The sequence below is a fragment of the Cyprinodon tularosa genome, unplaced genomic scaffold (genome assembly GCF_016077235.1).
Source record: "Cyprinodon tularosa strain WSP-4 unplaced genomic scaffold, ASM1607723v1 ctg752, whole genome shotgun sequence".
Lineage (NCBI taxonomy): Eukaryota > Metazoa > Chordata > Actinopteri > Cyprinodontiformes > Cyprinodontidae > Cyprinodon > Cyprinodon tularosa.
In genome coordinates, this window is record NW_024039510.1 from 231,924 (window position 1) to 255,878 (window position 23,955).

At 39.4% G+C, this 23,955-nt stretch overlaps 1 protein-coding gene across 1 annotated transcript in view; it reads left to right on the top strand.

The window, feature by feature from the left end:
* The window catches only part of LOC119773249 (breakpoint cluster region protein-like), a 57,755-nt gene that overhangs the window by 10,824 nt on the left and 22,976 nt on the right, over positions 1–23,955 (top strand). Inside the window, exons 3-15 of the mRNA XM_038270160.1 lie at positions 4,892–5,073; positions 6,731–6,835; positions 8,328–8,513; positions 10,844–10,951; positions 11,109–11,169; positions 11,259–11,311; positions 11,399–11,539; positions 21,937–22,058; positions 22,228–22,393; positions 22,514–22,633; positions 22,816–22,891; positions 22,976–23,080; positions 23,182–23,256. Coding sequence (XP_038126088.1) covers positions 4,892–5,073; positions 6,731–6,835; positions 8,328–8,513; positions 10,844–10,951; positions 11,109–11,169; positions 11,259–11,311; positions 11,399–11,539; positions 21,937–22,058; positions 22,228–22,393; positions 22,514–22,633; positions 22,816–22,891; positions 22,976–23,080; positions 23,182–23,256 — 1,500 coding nt within the window. The remainder of the gene's footprint in view (positions 1–4,891; positions 5,074–6,730; positions 6,836–8,327; positions 8,514–10,843; positions 10,952–11,108; positions 11,170–11,258; positions 11,312–11,398; positions 11,540–21,936; positions 22,059–22,227; positions 22,394–22,513; positions 22,634–22,815; positions 22,892–22,975; positions 23,081–23,181; positions 23,257–23,955) is intronic.

Sequence of the window (23,955 nt, forward strand, 5' to 3'; positions counted from 1 at the left end):
AGCAATGCGGCGTGGCATGGAGTCGATCAGTCTGTGGCACTGCTCAGGTGTTATGATAGCCCAGGTTGCTCTAATAGTGGCTTTTAGCTCTTCTGAATTGTTGGGTCTGGTGTATTGCATCTTCTTCTTCACAATACCCCATAGATTTTCTATGGGGTTAAGGTCAGGAGAGTTTGCTGGCCAATTAAGAACAGGGATACCATGGTCCTTCAACCAGGTACTGGTAGCTTTGGCACTGTGTGCAGGTGCCAAGTCCTGTTGGAAAATGAAATCTGCATCTCCAAAAAGTTGGTCAGCTGCAGGAAGCATGAAGTGCTCTAAAACTTCCTGGTATGTGGCTGCGTTGACCCTGGACCTCAGAAAACACAATGGACCAACACCAGCAGATGACATGGCACCCCAAACCATCACTGACTGTGGAAACTTTACACTGGACTTCAAGCAACGTGGATGAAGTGCCTCTTTTCTTTTCCTCCAGACTCTGGGACCTTGATTTCAAAAGGAAATGCAAAATTTACTTTCATCAGAGAACATGACTTTGGACCACTCACCAGCAGTCCAGTCCTGTTTCTCTTTAGCCCAGGCAAGACGCTTCTGACGCTGTCTGTGGTTCAAGAGTGGCTTGACACAAGGAATGCGACAGCAGAAACCCATGTCTTTCATACGTCTGTGTGTGGTGGTTCTTGAAGCACTCACTCCAGCTGCAGTCCACTCTTTGTGAATCTCCCCCACATTTTTGAATGGGTTTTGTTTCACAATCCTCTCCAGGGTGCGGTTATCTCTCTTGCTTGTACACTTTTTTCGACCACATCTTTTCCTTCCCTTCGCCTCTCTATTAATGTGCTTGGACACTGAGCTCTGTGAACAGCCAGCCTCTTTAGCGATGACCTTTTGTGTCTTGCCCTCCTTGTGCAAGGTGTCGATGGTCGTCTTTTGGACAACTGTCAAGTCAGCAGTCTTCCGCATGATTGTGTAGCCTATAGAACTAGACTGAAAGACCATTTAAAGGCTTTTGCAGGTGGTTTGAGTTAATTAGCTGATTAGAGTGTGGCACCAGGGGCCATCAATTTTGAACCTTTTCACAATATTCTAATTTTCTGATATGATGAATTTGAGATTTTCATTTGTTGTCATTTGTAATCATCAAAATTAAACAAAATAAACATCTGAAATATATGAGTTTGTATGTAATGTATGAATATAATATACAAGTTTCACTTTTTAAATGGAATTACTGAAATCAATCTACTTTTTCATGATATTCTAATTTTATGACCAGCACCTGTATTTTTAAAACTTTGTTCTCGGTGTCAATTAGGAAAAAAGAAATAGGAACAAAAGTATGTTGCTGAATTGTTTACTGTCTGAAGTTTTGTATTATATCTGGTGATTCCTTATTCTTTCCAGTAGTTTTAAATGATATTCTTGAATAACAGAACTTCAGAGTCCAGTGATGGTGCAAAACTAGATCAGCTTCTCTCTGATCCCCTTCTCTGTGTAGCTCAAATCCACAGCTGTTTAGTCTTATGTAACATCATTAGAATGTCTTTATTATGTTTTCATTGCACAGCCTGAAAAGGTTTTAATCTGCAGATAGTAGGGATTTTAAATAGGGATGTCATCTTTACCACCCTATAAGTTTATGCCTAATCTTTTTCACAGTTTAAGGGCTGTCTAGTTAAAGTAGAGGGGATTTGAAATGGTTTTGAAGGAGGAGTAGTATCTGGTAACAATACAGAATGTATTTAATGATTTGGAGGAAATATATTAAGGCGCAAAATGTAAAAGAGCATTTTAGGTTATACCAACGGCAATCAGCAAATACACTTGGAAGCTTTATAATCTTTTTTAGATTATGGGGACTAAATTAAGATTAGCAGTTGTCTGTATTTTATTTTCAAAATATACAAACAAAATGTTACTTCCCAAACTACACCAAAATTACATGCCTTGCATAGACTCTGTACTTTAAAAGCACTGTTTTACTGCAGTCTAACCCCTGAAAGCTACCAGCCACCAACTAATGTCATTCATCATTGCATCAGTGTAAGACCTGATGGTGATGGACATTTTCCTGTCAGAAGTTCTTAAAAGATTGCAGAAGCTATGTGCACAAAATTATGATGATTCATGTTATCCAAGATTCAATGAAAAAATTGTTTCTAAAACAATTTACATTGAGTTTTGTGGATATAAAGAAACTAACAATTTTGATTACTTTTGACTTTCACTTACTTCTTAGGTTTAAGAACACTGACTTTGTCTAAGGACAGTTTTAAACTAGGAGATTAAAGCATTAGGGTTTGGGCTTAAATGTTTCCAAAGATTCAAAATATCTCCATGAATAACATTTGTGCAGAAAGGACAGAGTTTACCATGAGAACACCGTACCTTATAAGTGCTCATAAAAATAGTCTCAAAAACAGAAACCTGGAGAATATCATTTGAAACTGACATTAGAGGACTAAGAATTGTTTTTGGTATTATTGCTCTGAAACCACAGGTAACTGCTGTCTGAGGCACACGAGGATAAAAGTTGCTTTAAATGTGTTTAAGTGTCTCTTAACTTCTTCTCAGATCCGTTAAACTATGCATCTCTGCCCTTCAAAGTATGGGGGCTCTTTAAGGATATAAATGTAACATGCATGACTTTCAGAGGATGTGTTAGAAGGAGTAAAGGCTGTTTGCACAGAGTTGGCCTTGTGTAGAAAGCCTGTTTCCTCTCTGGAGCAAATGGATTGCTGAATTTTCCGGGCAAACCTGCCTGGACACTTCCTTAGTAGGCGTCCTTGTGATCACTACAATAACTGGACTCACTGAGGCTCTATTGTCACGTCAGCTTTCTTACAATGACCACAGCCAAGTGAGCGCTGTGTTTGTCATTTGTTTCCATATTAGACAGAAAGGGTGCAGTGTATGAAATTAAGAGCACATTTTAAATACCTTTCCAGATATGGTTGTGGTATTTGATAAGTTTGGACCTTAAAAAATTGCTCATAATGGTGCTGAGCCAGTGATCTTGTTGAGGTGTGTTCCTCATCTTTTTCCAGGCCTGCTATTAACCATTTCACTAGGACTTCCTTAGTTTGCTGATGCTGCTTGCCTTGCATTAGTACCCTCTTTTATTCTTTCCTCTTGGGCTTGGGTGTTTGTTGGATGTCATCTTTTATGCTTTGTCCTCTAGGGCTTTCCAGATGACATTGCTCCACCTTTCCCCAGTTTCCGGAATCCTTTATTTTCCTGTTTTCATGCTGCGGTAAACCAGTTTTTATGACCTTCTCTTAAAATACCTCGCTCAACACTGCAAGAGATCTTAGACATCCTCCTTCACTAGAAAACCTTTTAGATGTTTTCTGTCAGTAAGCAGCCAAAAATTTGACAGCAGGGACAATAATGATTACATGTGTCGGTGAGTTGGAGTGGCTGACGGTAATTACAGTATGCAGAAGGCTGCTAATCTTAAAAACTCTGAATGACAAGTGTTACATGTATTCCTATCATGTTTGTCCAGAACAGCCTGGCTGCAAGCAATGCTGTTGCAACACCTCCTTTATTTTATTTTTATAAAAGGATCCTAAAAAATATATTTTGCCGTTTGATTTTTAGGACTTGTTTAAATAAATGGTAAATAATAAGGAAAAATCACACCAAGCTAAAGAATCCTTCTTAACAAAACAAGTGTGTGAAGGGGGACATTGTGTATAATGAGCAGGGCATGTGTGTTTGCCCTGCCTTCTTACTTGTTTATCCACTGACCTGACTTCAGCTCTGTGACTGGAATATGCTGCATTTATGTAGGTCACAGGTCAGTGGAATTTAACTGTGGATTTAATGCCAAAATATTAGAGCTTGTTGTTGTGGATTTATTTTTAAAGTTCATAACATGTTAACTACAGTGATCTAAAAGCATTTGTCTTAAAAATGTTTGTTTTAACTAGTAATCTGTGTACAACCTCCAACTTGCCTATTGGAAATTATATAATATGTCTGGAAAAGGACAAACTAAAACGGTTAAAGCTACAGTGTATAATAATTAAAGGTATGTACTCACAGATATACACATTATAGATAAGTAGGTAATTTTCATCTAAAAAATGAAAGTCCCAATCTTTGATTTAATTGCCTTAGAAATTGCTATTTATAATTACATGGGAGCAGGTTTCACATTTTTGGAGCCATACATCTTTGTGCTATGGAGGCACAGAGCTGACAAACTAGTGACTATAGAGGTAATTATTACGCTCAAATGTGACTGTAGCAAGTTAGGCATATATCAAATCTTTTCTCATCTTGCTCATCTAGCATTGAATGTAACCGTTATCTGCATTACAGCAACAGCTTTGCTACTGCAAGATTTGGTGATATCATACAAACCTAACATGGCCGTCTTTCTGAACTTACTGGATGGCAAATTATTAAAGAGGCTGCCATTAAAATCCATGCTAACAGCTTGGAGCATCATGTGGAGGAAGCTATGAGTTCAACATTCCACAAATCCACACAAATTTCTGTTCACACACTTTTTGAACTGTTTTGCATTGAATTTATGACATATGTTTTAGTTAATATCTTTATAAATTTCTCTTGGAGATATTGAATCATTAGGCTTTAAGCGATCAATTGGTTCATTTGAAGCTAAGTTTTAGACTTAAGGCAGATTTTCTATACATAAACTTTAATATGCCACCAAAGGTCATGTCAACTGAAGTGATGCACAGGCTGACCAACGAAAGGGCATAGATGTTGTCTGGCATTGACATAGTCCAGATTCCAGTTGGAAATTTTGCTTATGCTTGATGCCTAGTCCATAATGTGTCTCTGTTTTAACAGGACCCAGCAGCTTACCAGCACACCATGTGACTATTGTCCTTTGTTTTCATATTTCTCCCAGATGCTCCCCATATCGAAAACCCTCCATCATATGGCTATGACCTGGAGCATTCAGAGGAGAACCAGCCTGACTGTGGGGCTCTGTCGTTGACCGGGTCTCCTTCCTCCTCTCCACAGCTCCACTCCAAGAACAGGAACAGCAGATTGATGCATTCTTCAGGTTCTCTCGATTCCACACAGTCGGTAAAGGACAACTCTGACACGTTACACGTCAGTTCTGCCGCTGCAGCCTTCTCCAGTATATTCTGTCCAAACTCTGTGCACACCATGCTTTATCTGTAGTTCCTCCTTTCGTGTTGTGTCGTGTTTTTCTGCTATGTTAAGTTAAACAAAAACAAGGAAACATGTTTTTTTCATCTTATTGTAGGTAATTAGTGTTCTTTTTCTTTAACAGCATAACATGTCATATAATTTAGTGTGTTTTGTTTGGACTATGACTACTTATACCCTTTGTCTTGTGTAGCAAAAAATAATTGAATTTAGCTCCTCAAAAAGCTGTTTTTATGAGCTTGAATACAGTTACTGAGGGGGGCTGAACGGCATGATAAAAAAGTTCTGCAAACACAAGAGTTTACACTTGTAAACTCAAAAATTAGACAAGAAACACAAAATTGCAAAGAAAAAAAGCTGCTAAAGAGAAGTCAGTCAGAAAATTTAATTAAATTCAGGTAATTTATATAGCTCTAATTCACAACACATCAAGATACTTTACAGAGACAATTCTTCTTGAACCTCAGTCCGCCTTTGCAGAAGGTCACTCAGACTGAGCATGATTCTGCTGGAGTTTTCTTCCTGTTAAAAGGGAGTTTTTCACACAAGCGACATTGGTGTGAGGGATTGCTGAAGAGTCAACAACAAAATGAGAGTGATGATCATCACCGCTTATCCAGGAGGAGCATGTATTGCAAGTCAGTGACTGGATGTAATCAACTGGTTTTCCTTCACAGAATCTTATATCCAATTTTAATGTGTTGTCTCCTATAAAGTGCTTTAAAATGGAGTGTTTTGAATTGGCGCTATATGAATAAACTGAATTGAATTGAAGCACTTTTTCACAGTGGTAGTGATAACGTGGCTTTCCTTCACTTACAGTGTTTGTCAAGCCAACAACTTCTTCAAACTGTGTAATTTCAGTCCATCAAAGTTCTCAAACATTTTGATTATAATACAAAACTTTGCCATTTGCATTTTAATGCAAAACACAAAAAGATAAAAAAAAACACGTTATATTTTTTCCATTTTATAAACACACTATGTGTTTACAAAATGAATAAAAAAAATTTGCCACATATCCTGCTGTTGCACCCATAGGTTACCAATTAAATACAGTGCAGCTTCCAGATGGCAAATGCTTTTCATTGTGAGGCAGGGTGTTGGTGAAAAGACCATGCATACTTTGGTTAACCAGGTGTTAAAAAGATTTTAACATCCCTTCTCCTTTTTGTTCCGTTCTTCTATGTGTGGTAGTCTCATCTGTGATTTTCAAAGCCCTTATCGGGGTGGAGGTGCATGGGTTCAGCTAACACACTGCTTCTTTTTCTTGCAGAGCAGAGTTTGATGATGCTCAGTTGTTTGTTCCACTAATCGTTTTTTACTGACATATGTCCCTACTTCAGTGGCTAATATCTTTGACCAGTTTAAAACAACTTCTTGGTGAGAGGGAAAATTTACTTTTTTTAAATGGCAACCAATGTCTGGTGCAGGCCTCTTGGAATGTAAAACTCCTGCAGAGTGTAAACAAGCTTCAGGTTTGTTATCTGTAGCCATCTTGGTTAAAGAAAATGCAACCTTTTACATCTTCTAACAGGTTTCTTTTGTCCCTGATCCCATGTCGAATCAGGTGGAGCTGGAACAGGAAAAGAGGCAGGAGATGAGGAAATGGGTTCTGTCTGGGATCCTGGCCAGTGAGGAAACCTACCTCAACCACCTGGAAGCCCTGCTGATTGTATGTAAAAATACTTTATGCTTAAATGTCCAAATAAAATGTGTTGTTGATATTAAAAATAAACCAAAAAATTGTTGGGTCAAATTTTAGCTTGATTGACCATACGCTCAGAAATCATTTTGCTATCTGTCATAAATCTTTGTAGAAATCTTTGAGAAATAATGCTTTTTGGTCCGTCTTTTCATTGTTTTTAAACACACCAAAGAGTCTTGCAATATTCCAACTGTCTCCTACCATTTGCAACCAAAAATACATCTGCTCAGGTAAGATTTATATCAGTTCAATTGCCAAAAAACAACTTTTTAGAGAAAGTTTAAGATGTATATTTTCTAAGCGATAAGGCCTTTGTTTTAACTACCTTATAAGCTTGGAACTCAACGCTACTCGCGGCATTTTGAATTGAGAAAGCTTTCAGGATTGTTAGCAAAATGTCTTCAAACCTGGAAAACAAAGTCCAGCGGTTTTATTTTTTTTTTTACTTTTATGGAATGACTCTGACCTGGATGACTGAGAATCTTCATCAGCATATTGCACTCCATTTTGGATGAGTACGAGAAATTACTCAGGACATTTGCAAATTATATGAACAACCTTTGGTTCCGGTTCAATTTGCATGTTTTCTTAGCTATATCAAGGCCTTTGTTTGGGCCGCCCTATAAGCTCGGAATTCAACACTCGGCCAAGCAACTCACATTAAAATGCCTCAGCTCTGATTGGTATGCTGCGAGAACACCAGAGCCGGTGTTCTGTCAGATCAGCATACCCATAGTCAAAACCTGTTTATCCCTTTGGTTTATCCCTTTACTTTATCCCCGTTTATCCCTATAGTTTATCCTTTTAGTTTTGTACGTAAAATACACTTTAACTTTAAACTTAACTTTAAAGAATTTTTTAATGTAATTGGTTCCTAGTCAGCAAAGAATAATCATTGGATCATTATCTATACCTAAACCTAATACGTTTGCAGTGATTTAATGAATTCAGCGTTAACAAGTAAAAAGATAAAAATAAAATTTTTTGATGCGATCACCGAGTCCGAGACCGGCCATTTTTGCCCACATATAGTAACACCTCCCTCCTGACATATTCCTGCAGTGACATCAAGGTACGATAAGCCGAGCGCCATTCTCTCTGCTTTACAAGCAAAATCAATGGAAACTATGATACACATCTGCAATCAACAAAGATGTTTAAAGATTTCGAGAGGACTTCACCGTTGAAATTTGCAAGAGTAATAGTTAAACTGACAATGCCCAAGTGACGTGCTTGGCAATTGAATGTTGTAATACATCAGGTAAAAGTGGAAAATAATTCGTTTTTTCACCTTTCGCCTTTCACCTCGACAAAAAAACAGCACTATTCAGATTCAGCCCTTTTCAAAAAATCTATTATTTTGTCCAGTAGGTCTACTTCACTTCTGTAAACACAGTTTGAAATTATTAATAGACTTATTTACACTGTCTGTTTTGAACTAATTGTGTTTTCTTCTTAGCCTATGAAGCCTCTAAAGGCTGCAGCCACTACTTCCCAGCCGATGCTGACCATCCAGCAGATAGAGACAATCTTCTTCAAAGTTCCAGAGCTCCATCAGATCCACAAGGATTTCTACAATGCTCTGCTGCCCCGAGTCCAAGACTGGAGCTACCAGCAGTGTGTAGGCGACCTCTTCCAAAAGCTGGTACACAGGTTTTTATTTCCATCCTGATCCTTGGAAGTTATGCACCTCTGTAATTTATTTTTTACTTTTTATTGTTGACATAAATCCATAGATGCACTAGTCAAATATTAATAATTTTGGTGGTCACACTATTAAAGAATGGAACTATTCAGTCTATTTTCTTTCCATCGGCTGTAAGAGACAGGATGCTGGTGCGACGGGATGCCAAACAGCACCTAGCATTGTTTTCAGACTGGAGGAAGTTAAAGGATGAGTTGCAGCGTCCCTGTGCCTAGTCGGGAGAATCTGTAGCATTAGCCTGTCTAATGATTGATGAAGTCTCCCGGAAGTTCCGGGAGACTTGGGATGTCTGTAAGGCTATCCTGCTTTTAACTTAGTGTTACAAAAACGTCATTTTCTAATAGCTGTTTTATTTTTCTAAAATCTCTAAGAAAGTTTCATTTGTCCTTCCCTTCCATCAGATCTTAATAAAAAGAACAAAAATAAGCTGAGACTTTTATTTATTACCTTGGTGAATGGCAGAGCTCAGTCTGTCTTAGAACGCAGTGCTTTCCTTCAAGACAGACAATGATTAACAACTTTCGGCTACTTTAGATTGCATGAAATGTAAAATAATAGCCAATATAGTAGCTTGTGAGTCCAAAAGAGATTGATGCAATACAGTGGAGTTGCCATATGATGACGTCATAAGAAGGGGCAGGGCCCTAAGTAGGTCTGACCACCAGTGCAGATCTGGTAGCTCCACCGCAACGTACAATGTTTAAACAGCCATTGCATTTAATTGTGAAGCTCCATCACCGTCAACAATGCAGGAAAAAACTGAAACATCTGATGAAAACTGGAGAACTTTTAGAGAGGGAGCAGGAGGACAAAAGGAGCAGTAGGAATCATTCTGCAGTCATTCCAGAAAAGTTTAACTTCTGCTAGAAAACATGAGCACTATCAACAGAAATCCAAATTTCTGTTGATAGCGGGGGAGTGTTGGCCTAGTGGTCAGAGCAGTGCATTTGTGCTCTGAGAAGGTTGCAAGTACCCGGTTCGATCCCCACAGCCTGCACTCTTGGTCCCTTATCAAGACCCTTAACCCCTGATTGCTCCCCAGGCGCCACACAATGGCAGCCCACTGCTCCCCAAAGGGAATGGGGTTACGTAAATGCAAAGGTAAATTTCTAACATTTATGTATTATTATCCAATTTTTCAAGTTTACATCACTTTATTTCATCACAGTGTTTTTATCACTGCTGCTTACCTGCACTTTAAAAAATAAAATAGTATAGAGAGCTGTACTTAACCAAATGTATTTTTGTTTACACCTGGTGTTCAAAAGGACAAAATAAAATCTGTCTAAGTCAATGTGTAATCAATAAAGTTCAATTATTATTAAATCTAGGTACTGAATCACAATTTAAAATAAGTGGATCAGATTCCTGCAAAAATCTTGGCTTAACCAAGTTTTTGTTAGCAGCATAAACAGACTCTTTGTACACAAAAAAAATAGTTGTAACGCATTTTTTCTTAGGGGTGATAGAATCCTAGAGATAGAGCAACATGTCCGAACAGAACCCAGACATGCAAAACTTGATATTCCACTTATTTTGATTCAACCTGAAGGAAGATGGGAATAATGCTTTAAACCACAAATAAGAAGGTGTAAACAAGAATATGTTTGACTAGTATGTGTAAAATGTTAAATTTTTTTATTACAATGATCAATTTTAATCAATATTAACATGATCATTGTTTACTTACAACAGGAGTTATATAACAAACTAAAACATTCTGGTTTGTTCTGTGAGTAAAAACAACAACTTCCTATAACACCACATAGCGTTTTGACTTTTTATCAAAGAGACCAGTATTTAGCTTGTGTCTAACTTTGAAAAACTAATTTGTTTAAATGCCTTTCCTTGATTGGTAAAGATTTTTTAAAGAGTAAAGACCTGCAGAGTGGGAAGCTGATAGTTTCTGGCTCTAATTTCAAAGCTTAAGGGATCTTGGTGGACCTCACATCTGAGTAGACTGCCTGAAGGTGTCTCCTGGCCAGATAAAAGAGTCGCTTCACCACATTATAGGTAGTTAAGTATTGCAGAAGGCTCCATAGGAGGTGGATGCTTACAAAGTAACTTCAGTTTTCACTGTTGAAGGCAAAAGATTAAAGACACATGCGTAAAGAGGTTTAAAAATAGAAGGTAATGCTGAATCACAATCTGCTGTATCAGCTGGATGACTGTATTTTTGATTGTGGCATGCTGAAGAGATAAAGCAGCAATCCCTGAAATCTATTCTCTCCTGGAGTGAGTCTAATCTGAGCCGCCTCTGTTCACTACAGGCCAGCGAGCTTGGAGTGTATCGGGCTTTCGTAGACAACTATAAGGTTGCTGTGGAGACGGCAGACAAGTGCTGCCAGGCCAACTCTCAGTTTGCACAGATATCTGAGGTATGTTGTCATGCTACACACGGCAGGGAGGTTTAGTGGTGGACTACCTGAGAGTAGTGATGAAAGGGCAGTTCTTTGTTGTCCTCACTTTCACAGCTCTTAATTAATGAAGGTATTTTGTTCCTTTTGTCTTTTTTTTTCATTCTGTCTCTGTCAGAATCTCAAAGTAAAAAGCACAAAGGAATGCAAAGAACAGTCAGCTAAAAATTCTCTGGAAAGTGAGTATTGGGTCTGTCCAACTGCCAGCCTTCAGTAGTATATTTTATAGGGTGATGACTCCAGTTGAGCAACTCTTCTTCCTCCACAGCTCTACTCTATAAGCCTGTGGATAGGGTGACACGCAGCACCCTAGTCCTTCATGTAAGTCTGTTATCTGGTGTCACAACCTTCTGTCATGGTGAACCACTTTTGAAAACAAATTTATGATTATTCTGTTTTCCTTTTTAGGACCTTCTGAAGCACACACCCTCCAGCCATCCAGACTTTCCATTGTTGCAGGACGCCCTGCGAATCTCCCAGAACTTTTTGTCCAGCATTAATGAAGAGATCACACCACGCAGACAGTCAATGACTGTTAAAAAGGGAGAGGTGAGTTTGACAATCTGTTCTTGGTCTCAGGATTGCATTGTTAATTCAGTGATCTGATTTATGTAAATTAGGGTATTAAGTTAGTGAAAAAATTCATTTTTTTTTTTTATTCAGAAAAGCAACAACCTACATCATTTACAGAAAGCCAAACTAAAACAAGTGGACAGAATATTATATTGATATGTTAAGTCTACTTGATTTAAAATGATCAAAAAATGAAATTTCAGCTAGGCAAAATAATTTCATCTTCATCATAAAAAAGTGTAATTTTAGTTAAGAATCAAGCTAGAAATATTAGGGTTAAAATCTTTCTGAAGCCGGGCATACGCTGTACGATTCGCCAGTCGTGCAAGATTGATTTGATCAGGCCAACTGTCAGCCTCATCGCGCGTCATGTAGTGTACAGGGGGTAACAAGGGGCAATCAGCCGCTCATGGCTACCTCCCGATCGGGAATCGTAAGGTCGGAAGAAAATCAAACATGTTTGAAATTCATATGGTCAACGTAAGTTAGTCATGGGCAAATAACTCAGTGGGCATGCACAAAAAAGGATTCTTTTTCTTCCTCTCAGAAGGCGTAAGTGAAAAGGAGCTTTTTCTGTAAAACTGACAGATCATAGTAGCCACATTTCCTCAGCCATGTCTTTGCCCAAATACGTCGCCGTCTTTTCTTTTTAGGGCTTTCAACCCACAAAATTGCACAAATTGTCAAGGCAGTGCATTGTACTCTTGTAAGCTTCATATTCCTCTTCTACTTGTTTGGCTTACGGATAGACAAGTCCGAGTAATGCCATCTCACTGCGGAGCTGAGTCCGACGTGGTTTTTAGACGCACAGTGACCGGTAGATCGCATCTGGGCGCACAGTGTGAGAACAAACATCATAAGCTATTAACTTATACTGTAAGACAAAACCCTGCGGTTTCGACGTACAGTGGGAGCCGTAGCTGCGGGCAAGAATTGAAAATATGGCACAGTGTGTCTGGCTTCAAGTCAACAATTCCTGTTGGTCCGGTCTTAATTTGACTTAATCTAGCAAAGATAGACAACAAATCCTTGTCAGAAACTGCTGAGTTTTTCCAGTTAAAGCCTGGTTAGATGGACAGTTTTTGCATTGTGTTACTGATTGGTCCCTATGACCTGTTTAATCATTCACCTTTACAATTTACAATTTAACAAGTATTTCACAATTATATCCGCCTTTAGGCTTCAGCTGTATTAAGGTACGTCAACATTTTCCAGCTGATAGCTATGGATTTCTTGCTTACAATATATTTTTATACTTTTTAAACTTGTTGTTTATTATTTTTGTTCTATGCCCCACATGAAAAACACCAGCCCATGAACTGCCACTGTCTCGTATCGATGCGTCTCTAATATTTGTTGCAAATATTTGTGGTCTTAAAAAAAGTTATATTGGGCTAAAGAGAGTGTTTGTTCTTTGAGTTTTATGTTTATAACTATGAATTATAACAGTAAGAATCCAGTCTGAATGTTGGTGGCTGGTCTGGAATGGGCATAATTATTCATATTAAATAAGATAAACTGTGTTTAAGCTTTTGTAAGATGTTGGCATCAGCCTCTAAGCCTTAAACATACATTCTAAAGTGGGATAAGAATTCTATAGGATTCTACATTTTTGTTAAAGGGAAAAATAGATGTTGGAAGATAAAATCCTTAAAGATGAATAACGGAAAAGTAAACCTTATGGGTAAAAAGTATTACTATTCAATATTTAGCAAGTTAAATGGCTGTGCTTTATGTGTATGGTTTATGAAGGCAGAGATGCTAAGCAGGCCTCCTCAAAGTCAGTCCTGAAACTCTGCCTGCTTCTGAGAAAATGTTAAACATGGATGCAGCTATAAAGATGCTGGGTTTGCTCCAGAGAAAATGTATTGAACAGGTTACTGTTTAGGTAGCACACGCATATCATGAATTTCTTTGACAGAATTCAAATGAGAGATTTTAATCTAGATTAATCTAGATTACTTCCAAGATTACAATTACATTAATCTAGATGATACGTAATCTAGATTAAATACCACACTGGAATGTTAGAAGCTTCAAGGAGGAGATGGTGTCAAGCGTTAATGAAAAAAAGTTTTTTATATAGGTTTCTACATCTTCCCACTTTGTGTTTTTAATTTTTTCCACAACTTTTTTCACTTCTTTTAAAAGTGATTATTTGTTTACAAGCTGTAAATGAAACTGAAATCGCTTTGTACTATATTGTTGCACATTTTTCTGATTTTCCTTTATGATTATTTAATGTTTAATGTTAATTTATCCTTATTACATTTATGCTACTATGGGTAATTTAAACTTTATGATAGCTAAAAATACTAAAAATCCCTCCCATTTGGGTCTAATAACAATTTGATGATTGTTAATTAAATTTATGTGCTATTAGTTTACTCTTTCGGTGGTGGAACGGCAAAAACGTCTCCCTCTGTTTCTGCAATTCCCATGCCTTCCACTAAGGCTGGAAGCTCACATAAAGTCCTCCGAGCAACTCTTAATATTATTATATTGTTGGAACTGGGGCTGGGTATTGTTCAAAAATTTTCGGTTCCGGTACCAATACCGATACCTTCACTTCGATACCGGTTCCTGAATTATACTTTTTTTCGATACCAGTTTTATAATATCAATTCGAAGAAAAAGAAAATTACACAACATAAAAAAGTACAAATCTTGAGTTTTATTTTAAGCTGGGATTTTTCCATTTACATTTTTCCTCTTACATTTAAAAAAAAATTCAGTGTCTAATATTCACTGTTACATTGTGAGGACCTTTTTACTTAGCAGTTTTCCTTTAGAAAAATTACCATGTCTGACAAACAAGCCCGTTGAATGGGATCCTACTGACGTATGTGGGGGTCTGAGCGGCTCAGATAGAAATAATATTGGAAGGCTGGATAAACTGACTGCACTGATTAAGTTTTCAGGTGGATTTTCCCACTTAAAAACATTAAAACTGCTTTATTCCCACTGATCACAGCAAATATAGCTGCAAGGCAAATAAAGGATAGAGTAGCTCCGCCCAACGCGCGTCAGACACTTTTCGACCGCGCAGCCAGAGCAGCAAAACCTCTTCAGCCGCGCGTCAGAAGCTGGTACAAGCAGCAAAAAAGGAAGCAGCAGACGTGATTTTGCTGCTCCTGCTGCGTCCAGTTTGAAAGCAGCATGATTCACTCCGCTCTGGCTTTGCACTGCCCACGGGCTGCTGAGAGGAGGATGGTCGCGCCGGCTGCAGTCCGCTCTTCTTGCAGTCAAACACCGAGCAACTTTCTGCTCTTAAATTGTTTCCGTGCACGATGTATTGCATTGCGCACTATTGGCATCAGTCTTAATAAAGTGAAGCCACACTTTTGACCTGGGGGGCATTTTAAAGGGGTTCCATGACGCTCGCAACCAGTTCACAACAGATACACATGAACCCTGGCTGTAGGCGTGACCACCTGTCTATTTTTCCTGGATGACGCAATCACGTTAAGTGTTACAGCCAATCACCGAAACTTGGTACCGAAAGACGAGGCATGTTTCGATACTCTGTAGAACCGAAGCATTTCGGTCGGTACCATAAAAGAACCGAAGTTGGGTAACCAGCCCTAGTTGGAACTCATTAATATTTATGATGCTTTTTGAACAACTTATCATACTGAGGTTAGTTTCCAAAATTCTAGGATTTGTTTGAGAATTTAAGTTTTTTCTAAAATAGCATAGAGTTTCCCAGTTAATATGGGCTGTGCCTCTTACTTTCCTCCTCTCATAAACCATTTTTATCCAAACTCTGGGAAACAGAATCTCATGTTTCATTAATGTTGAGGCCGTTTATCTGTGCATATGGTTATTTGAATAGGCATCTGGAAATTGTGTGTGTACCAGACAATATTTCTGATTGTCTGACAGTGAAGGAAAAAAGGTGTTTTGTTTTTACATGCAGGGAGTGAAAATATCGTTTCATCTCTAAATATGTAAAATATCCATCGATTAAGGAGGATCCAGGCCCATTAGGTCAGAAAAACAATCACCTGTATGACTCCAGATTAATGCATTTAGGTTTCAATTTTGTCGTTTTTACTGTTCTGGGTTTAAGGATCATATATGGCCCCATAATATCCTCCCTTTCTTGACGGTAAAAAGCGTACAAAAAGAGTACAAGGTGTCTGGAAGCGGAAATAAAGCAGGAGTGTGAATCAGGTCGTTGCTGACTCATTTTACACTGTCTGCTGTAAAACAAGCAGACCTTTCAGGAAGCTTGTGACCAAACAGCACAAACACAGGAGGCAAAGGTTCTCAGTGTTGCAAACAAGGAAAATCTCCATGCTCACTCCCATCCTTCCCTGCTGTGATGTCCAGTATGCTTCCCAGAAATGACCAGCACATTGCTTTATTGACTAGTCTCTCTGAGCAACCTTTTGCACTGGGTGTGTGTACTGACTTATCTGTGTTTCCTGGCCCCTTTATGCTTCCCAGTACAGCACACATTCGCATTGCTTGGATTTAGATGGTCTGATTGGGGATTTCCTCTTTACTTTCCTTGGAACTTGTTTTGCTTGAATGGGAAAAATTTAACCCATTAAGTTCTTGAGTAAATCTTTTGCATATTGTCTAAGAAGCCTGAAATCTAGCAAAGAGTTTTGATGATTAAAAAGCCAAGTCTTGGTTCACTTGAAAATACGGATTTGCTGTTTTATATGGTCGGCTGTCTGCTAATTTTGTAACTCTGCTGATGTTTTGTTCTGTAAATGCCTGTAATTACCCTGACCATTATACCAAACAGTTTATTTAAGTTTTCCTTTTTCTACATTCTCCAGTTCTTCGTGTCTCATTACTGTGCAGACAAAAGCAATGCACACCCCCTGTTTGAAGGGTGACATCTCGTGCAATGACAGCTGCTATTTTTCCATTGGCTTATTGACCTGCGGTTACATTTCTGTTCCAGAACAATAGGCGGAAGTAACCCTGGTACAGCTTTTTTAAAAGGGCCCCATTGGACACTCTTGATTCCCTCAACAGTGGGTTTGGAACAAGGCCGAACTGAGCTGGAGCGTGCAGAGAGCAGAGGAGGAAGAGCATGCCGCAGTGCTTTCCTTGTTTTTGTCCAGCTGTGGCTGGTGTGGAAGGCGTTCTCTCATATAGGCAGTATCTTGATCCAGGAGTCAGACGGCAGCTCAATGCCATCAGATCTCCCTTTACCATCAGACTAGGCAGCTTTGACACGGAGCAAAAGGTCTGACAGTAAAGTCTGGTAATTAGAAACCTCAGACCTTCACACTAAAATTTATTTATCAGCAGCAGCAACAAAACATGGTGTGAAAGCAGTTTACTAACAAGTAGAACAATGTTATGGTGGAGCTCGTATGACAGCTGTTTTAGAAAATTAAAGTGTAGACGTAGATTGCATTGTAGAAGTATTCCTTCTAACCATGTTTCTTTTTTGCTTTTTGTTCTTTATTTTGTGACATTCCCACACATGCTGCCTTTAGAAGTGATTTATGCGTAGTTAAGAGTTCAATGCATCGTTTGTTAGAGAACTTGTTCAGGGTTAAATTGTTAAAGCAAACATTTAACTTGGTAGGGAGGGATTGCAGACATTTACAGTGTTGGTGGGTGAATCTGTTGACAGGATTAATCTTTGTCATGTGCTCAGACATCAGGTCTTTAGGAAAGTGAGCAGAACTGAGATGTTCTACATATGATCTACAGTAAGTTTGGTTCCTCACAAGTGTTGTAGAACATAACAGCCATGTGAAAGACAGCGCAGTGGGCCGAAGAGAGGAAGTGTGAAGAAGTTTAATTTGAGGACATCACCCTGAGCAGGCTATTCCCATAATGAAACATGGCAGTGGCAGGATTATGCTGTGGTGTTGCTGTGATTGTCAGGCTGCTCAGAGCAGATAGCAGTGTCGTTTTTGACAGTTTTCTTAGTTTTAGTCTTCAGGATGAAAATTATTATTAGTTTTAGTCGCAATTTGGTCATTACCAAATGTGATGGTTTGTCAATTGTAGTTGACTAAAACTCAAAAAGGTTTTAGTCTAATTTTAGTCAGTTGTATGTTGTATTTCAAAAAACAGTTAACCTTTGCAATTTCAAATAACAACCAGATCTAGACTGACAGCTCTTGCCAAGATACTGCAATTGCTGGAGATACAATGCTGGTATGCAGTTCAATCTGAAAAACTCACATGAAGAGAAAAGACAATTAGAAAAAATTTATTGACACAATTACTCTTTGGTGCTCAGACCTCGGCAGGAAACAAAGAACTTAATTTTTTATCGATATGGATGAACAGGAGTAAAGAATAGGGCTGTTTCCCCCAGGCCTGAAACTGGTGGTGGAGTGGAGATGGATGAAGTTGGTCAGTCTGTAGACTGCTGGCTAGCGAGACTGTATGCTGAGCTTATGGGGAGATCCAGTGGACTGCGTGGGCTAATACTAGAGCTTACTCAGGGACCTGGAAGATGGAAGTCCAGCTTGGATAACACAGAGAGGAAAAACTCCCCGTTGGGAAGAAACCTCTGGAAGAACCAGGCTCAACATGGCGGTCTTCTGCCGGACCAGTCAAGATGAGACGCGGAATGCAGATGAAACCCGATGAAGCTTTAGCTGCAATGGTGGAGGAGGGGCTGGAGGTGGGTTGAAATGGGTCATCCGAAAGAAGTCAGACAGCTTGTCCGCCACCTGCGCACTTAGAAGCAGACCAGCAGATCAGAGGCCTTTAACATTGACTTGGATGCTGATTGGCTTTGGCAAATATTTGAAAGATCCCCCCAAAAACCTATGAATGGGGCATGTCAGTAAAGTGAAACAAAGCTGCAGACATGATGAGATAGTAGAAAGATTCCTGATCCAACGAGAAGTAGTCTAAACCAAAAGAAAGTCAGAACGCAGCCCTTAAACGGTGAACCTGGGATGATGTACAATGGCAAACTGCTGACCAGGCAGGAGACACTGATGCTTGAAAAATAACGATGCAGTGATAACTGTGGTGATAACAGTAATAAAAGTAGTAACAGGCTGTGGCTGAGCGCCCTGCCCGCCATGACCGCAGACAAGCTTAACGAAGCAATGAGTTGAGGGTGCGAGCAGAGAACACGCACGTGCAGCAATTAGCTGGGGATATAATACGCGAGGATCGATGAGCTGAGAGCGAGAAGGGACGCGATGATCTAGACTAACCCACAAGCGGCGATGACCGAAGACAAAAAAAGCAAGGTGTGATGAATAAGTGTAATGTTCAGCGGAGATACATAAGCCATGATATGCTAAGGGGTTTGAAGCGAAGCCTTGTGATGCGAACGCATGAAATGGATTTGGGTGTGGTATACCTGAAGCAATGAATTGAGGGCCGTGATGCACCTGCTGCGATGAGTAAGTGTGATCCGCCTGAAGCAAAGAGCTGGTTGGCCGTAATGCACTGCTGCGATGGAAAAGAGCGCAATGAGTGCCAACGCAATGGGAAAAGCAGGATACGTCTGCCGCAATGAGTATGGGCGCCATGAAGTGCCCGCTGTGATGCTAGAAGGCGGTAAGAAATGCCCGCCACAGTGTTGCCACCTAAACACCTACAATGATGGGCACCATGAGGCACCCGCCGCGAAGGTAGAAGGCGCCCTGAGGCACCTGCCGCAAAGGTAGAAGCCGCCATAAGGCGCCTGCAGTGAGGGAGAAGGGCACATAGGCTTCCGCCTCTAAGGATTGAGGGCACCATAATCATCTGCAGTGAGGGAAAAGGGCACATAGCACCCGCCGCTAAGGATGGAGGGCACCATGCGTGCCCCGGCAGCCTTTGGTAAAGCGCCCCGCACAGCTTCGGCGGTAAGTAGATGCGCCACGCCCACCTTCGGCGGTAGGAAAAGGCAGCGCTCGCACCTCCAGCAGTAGGAAGAGGCGGCACGTCTGCAGCAGTACATGAAAAGGGCACCATAACTGCCTGCCGCAGTGATATAGGGCGTCATAACACATGCAGTGATGAGAAAGTATGCCATAAAGCGCTTGTTGCGATGGATGGAGGAGCCTAGGGCACCAGCCACGATGAACTCGTCTAAGGTGCAGATTTAGATAGAACAATGCGCCGAGGGGAATGCCTGAGACTGTTCTGACGTTCAGACATGCAGTTTAAGATGATCTGAAACTAGAGCAGAGATTAATGAATGCACTGAGCTACATCACCAACCAGACAACAGGCGCAGAAGACACATGAGCTTCTTCTGATCACGAAATAATAGTAACAATGGTGAACTGCCAAAAGAAATTCCGCAACGAAAATGAGCATGACAATTAAAATGTGATAAAATGAGTCTGCTAGGGAATCAATGCGTCTCAACCCCAACGCACCAATGGAGATGATAGCCGATGACTCTAAAGAGAAGGCTGCAGCTTAATTTATCATTTAAAGTGACGAGACATCCACTAGAAAATTCACCCCACCTATGCAGTGAAGACTTGATTGAATGTTATGTGATAAGCCATATCTAAAAGAATTTTTTTCTTTTTTATGATAGAAACCACTGAAAATCGCTGACAATTACAGTAGATCACCTTTAGCCTGGTGAAATTAATTAGTTAATGGATTTATTGAGTCACATTAAGGAATTTGAGTTCCAGTAACGAGATTTATTCATCTAATAAATGATGCAGGATTAACTGGTGTTGCTGATTGACTGGCAGACAGTGTATGTGGTTAGACCGAAGCATGATTCAAATATATTTTAAACATATGTTCAAATGATTTAATAAAGTCGTTGGGAATAGGAAACAACTAACTTTTCACAAAACTTTGGTTCTAAATTCAGCTTCCTTAAAAAGAAATCTGAGGCAAGCATGAGTTGAAATCAAAAACGGACTGAAGAAACTCCATCAGGGCAGCGCACATCTGCTGATTAAACCACAATGACGTAATTAACCTAGAACATGTATAAAACATGTATAAAAATCGGGGACGTGAAAGCAAAGATCAGAGACTGATGTTAATTAACGATGACAAGCTGTAAGCTGAAGAAGCATGTGCATGTGATATGAGCTGAAGAAAAGAGCTGAGGGTATGAATGAGGAAACACTAGAGCCTTGGAGCAATACGTCTCACCTGAAGAGAATCAGTGTCAGCGCGCAGAACGAAGAGCGAGCCATCTGACTGCTGATGCTGAAACACAGAAATGTTTTGAGACGGGGGAACAGGGAGTGGCGGAGCCGCGAATCTCTGCAGCATTACGTGGATCAACAGGTGTGTCAGAGGATAGGATCCAAACAGCTGAGGATCCAAAGCTAACTTCGAGTTGAAACGGGTCATCCAAATGACGTCAGACGTCCGCCACCTGCGCACTTAGAAACAGACCAGCAGATCGGAGGCCTTTAAGATGGACTTGGATGCTGATTGGCTTTGGTGGAGGTGTGGTCAAAGCTGATTGATTGAGTCGCAGGTGATGTAGGAGAGCAATTGGTTTCTTCAATTGAACCTCCGCCTATGCTCCATTTTATTATTGCTGTTGGGTAGAAAACTTTGATTTATAGAATTCAAGTAAGCCTTTTTATGAATTAATGCCCTACTTTATACAAAAGTGTCTCACAAAAGTTGTACAAATAGCAGATCTAGTTCAACACATCATATTTGTTAATATAGCAGAGAGACAATAACACAATTTACAATACATTAATAGTTTTAGAATTAATTATGCATTAAAACAAATCCAGAGAGAATCTAAATAATTGCCTTGTAATGCCATGGCAATCCAGACCTGAATTGAATGATTATGCTAACTAAAATGCTGAAATATTTAAAGGAAACAGAGAAAATGTTTTAGTGACAATGCAAGAAACATTTACATGGCGTTAAAAAAAAAAAGATAGAAACAAGAACTATGAAAAATAAATATTCAGAATATTCAAGATCTATATACCTTTTCATCTGGCTCTTTATAAAAAAAAAAACAGTATGCAATTAAATATTTGCTTTGGATATAATTTAGGGATTCCTTTTGGTAGAAATTAAAGAAGGTTTAGCATCACCTCTTGTGAGCTGGAAGAAATACAATCTTGATAGTTAGACAAAGGGATTTTTATGCTTGGCAGAGGATGATCATATAAGAGCTCATATATTTATGAAGTAGCGAGGGCAGGAAGAGCTATACAGCTGAGAGTAAACCATCATTGTGGGAAAAAAATAAGATTTTATATAATTTACCTTATATTTCACTGTTATGTAATGTTTGTTTGGTTTGCAAGCAAAATCCCAAACAAATGTTTAAAAATATGTTTAAGATTGGGGTTTGCATACTGTGGGTGTTTTATTCATTCAGTGGCAGGACTCCCTTGTAGGTTGGTAAATTTAGACTTTTACTTCCTTTAAACTGAAACAGATTTAAGGCTCATAGAGTTTGATGTTGTTCTGAGCAGAACCGACAGCTGCTGAGGGATCGCTTCATGGTGGAGCTGGTTGAAGGTTCCAGGAAACTGCGTCATGTCTTCCTCTTCACAGACCTGCTGCTCTGCACCAAACTAAAGAAACAGGCTGCAGGGTGAGTCCTGGTCAGAGATGCTCATGATCAGTGAATCTCTTTCTACATGTTGCTTGTTTTATATCAGAAGATGAAGAATCGTTATTCAACCTTAAGTTTAAGATACTTTGAGATGAAGGTGCATCACTGAGGAATCTTTAAGTTTTGTTATTGATATGTCATCTTTAAGAAAAGGGCAACAGTATGACTGCAAATGGTACATCCCACTGGCTGACGTGACCTTCCAAACCATTGATGACTGCGAGTCCTGTCCCATCCCTCTGGTCCAGGAGGAGGAAATTGATGCGATGAAGATAAAGATATCCCAAATCAAGAATGAAATTCAGAGAGAAAAGGTGAGAACTCCCCTCAGGGTACCAATGGGGCAAAATAAAAAATACATTAAAAAGTAACACAACAGAAAAGAGAAAAAAATGTGGTCCTCCAGAGAAATAACTCTTGCTTTTTACATTTAGAGGACCACCAAAGGAGCTAAGATGATAGAGCGACTGAAGAAGAAGTTGTCTGAACAAGAATCACTTCTGCTCCTCATGTCCCCAAACATAGCATTCCGAGTGGCCAACAGAAATGGCAAAGTGAGTCAGATGGACAGATAAAAACAAAAAAGCATAATTTGTCTATCTGATTAGGATTTCAAGTGAAACATCAAGTAGTTCTGTCTGTAGCATTTCTAAGCTTGGCTTCTGCTGCCCTCTGTTGTTGACAGCCCCAAATTACAGAGTGGAGCCTCCATTATTTTGCTTTTTTTGCCTTTTAGGGATTCACATTTTTAATCTCCTCTGATTATGAGCGAGCAGAGTGGAGAGAGATCGTGCGAGAGCAGCAGAAGAAGTGTAATTATATTTCATTTTATACCAACTTTTTGTGTCACAATAGCTGAGATCTCTAGTTTCTCACACCAAGACTGTGTCTCTCAGGCTTTAAGAGCTTCTCTTTGACCTCTCTGGAGCTGCAGATGCTCACAAACTCATGTGTGAAACTCCAAACTGTTCACTCTATTCCAATGACAATGAATAAGGAAGGTGAGCCACCACTATACTGCACTTTTGACTTAGCTCACTGGAATATATACTACAACATTTGTTGTTTTTTCTATATTTAAATGTAAAATCTTCCTGAACAGACGAAGAATCCTCTGGTTTATATGGCTTCCTGAATGTCATCGTCCACTCTGCATCAGGACTCAAGCAAAGCTTAAGTGAGTCTTTATATCTCCTATAAAAAGCCACATCATTGCTCTTGATGATTGTCACCTTCTTTGTTGCATGTGCAGGGACACGATGTAAAAGTTACCTTTGAATATGTCCATGGCTCCCTAAACAAAAGCCTACATGCAAATTCTTTTGTTTTATTTAAAGTTAATTTGATAGAGCCTTGTATACAGTAACATAGACAAACTGACTAAACAGAGGTATAATGCCCTAATTAGTTTATCCTTTGGCTTAATTACACAGGCTAGTTGGAGAAATTTTTATTATGAGGCAGGGAGAATTAGACTAGATGTGTAAAAAAAAAAAAAAACTGACAATACACTAACTCTTATGCAGATACTCGGTTCTTCTCACAAAATTCCACCATCTTGCACCCTGTTATTCTTGGGTGCAGGAAAGGCTTTTGATCACCTCGAGTGGAAATATTTGTGGAGAGTTCTAAAAGAATTTAAAGTTGGAGGGAAATTTTACAGCTATGATTCAAACATCATACTGAAATCCAACAGCAAGAATGTACATGGGAGGAGCATTCTCTGAGCTTTTCCACATTAGAAGAGGGAGTCGTCAAGGAAACCCATTGTCACCCATGGCATTTAATTTCTGTATTGAGCCGCTCGCACAATTAATTAGACATTTTCTATAAAAATATCACATATTACAGTTAGATAATCAAGTCTTACCGTATC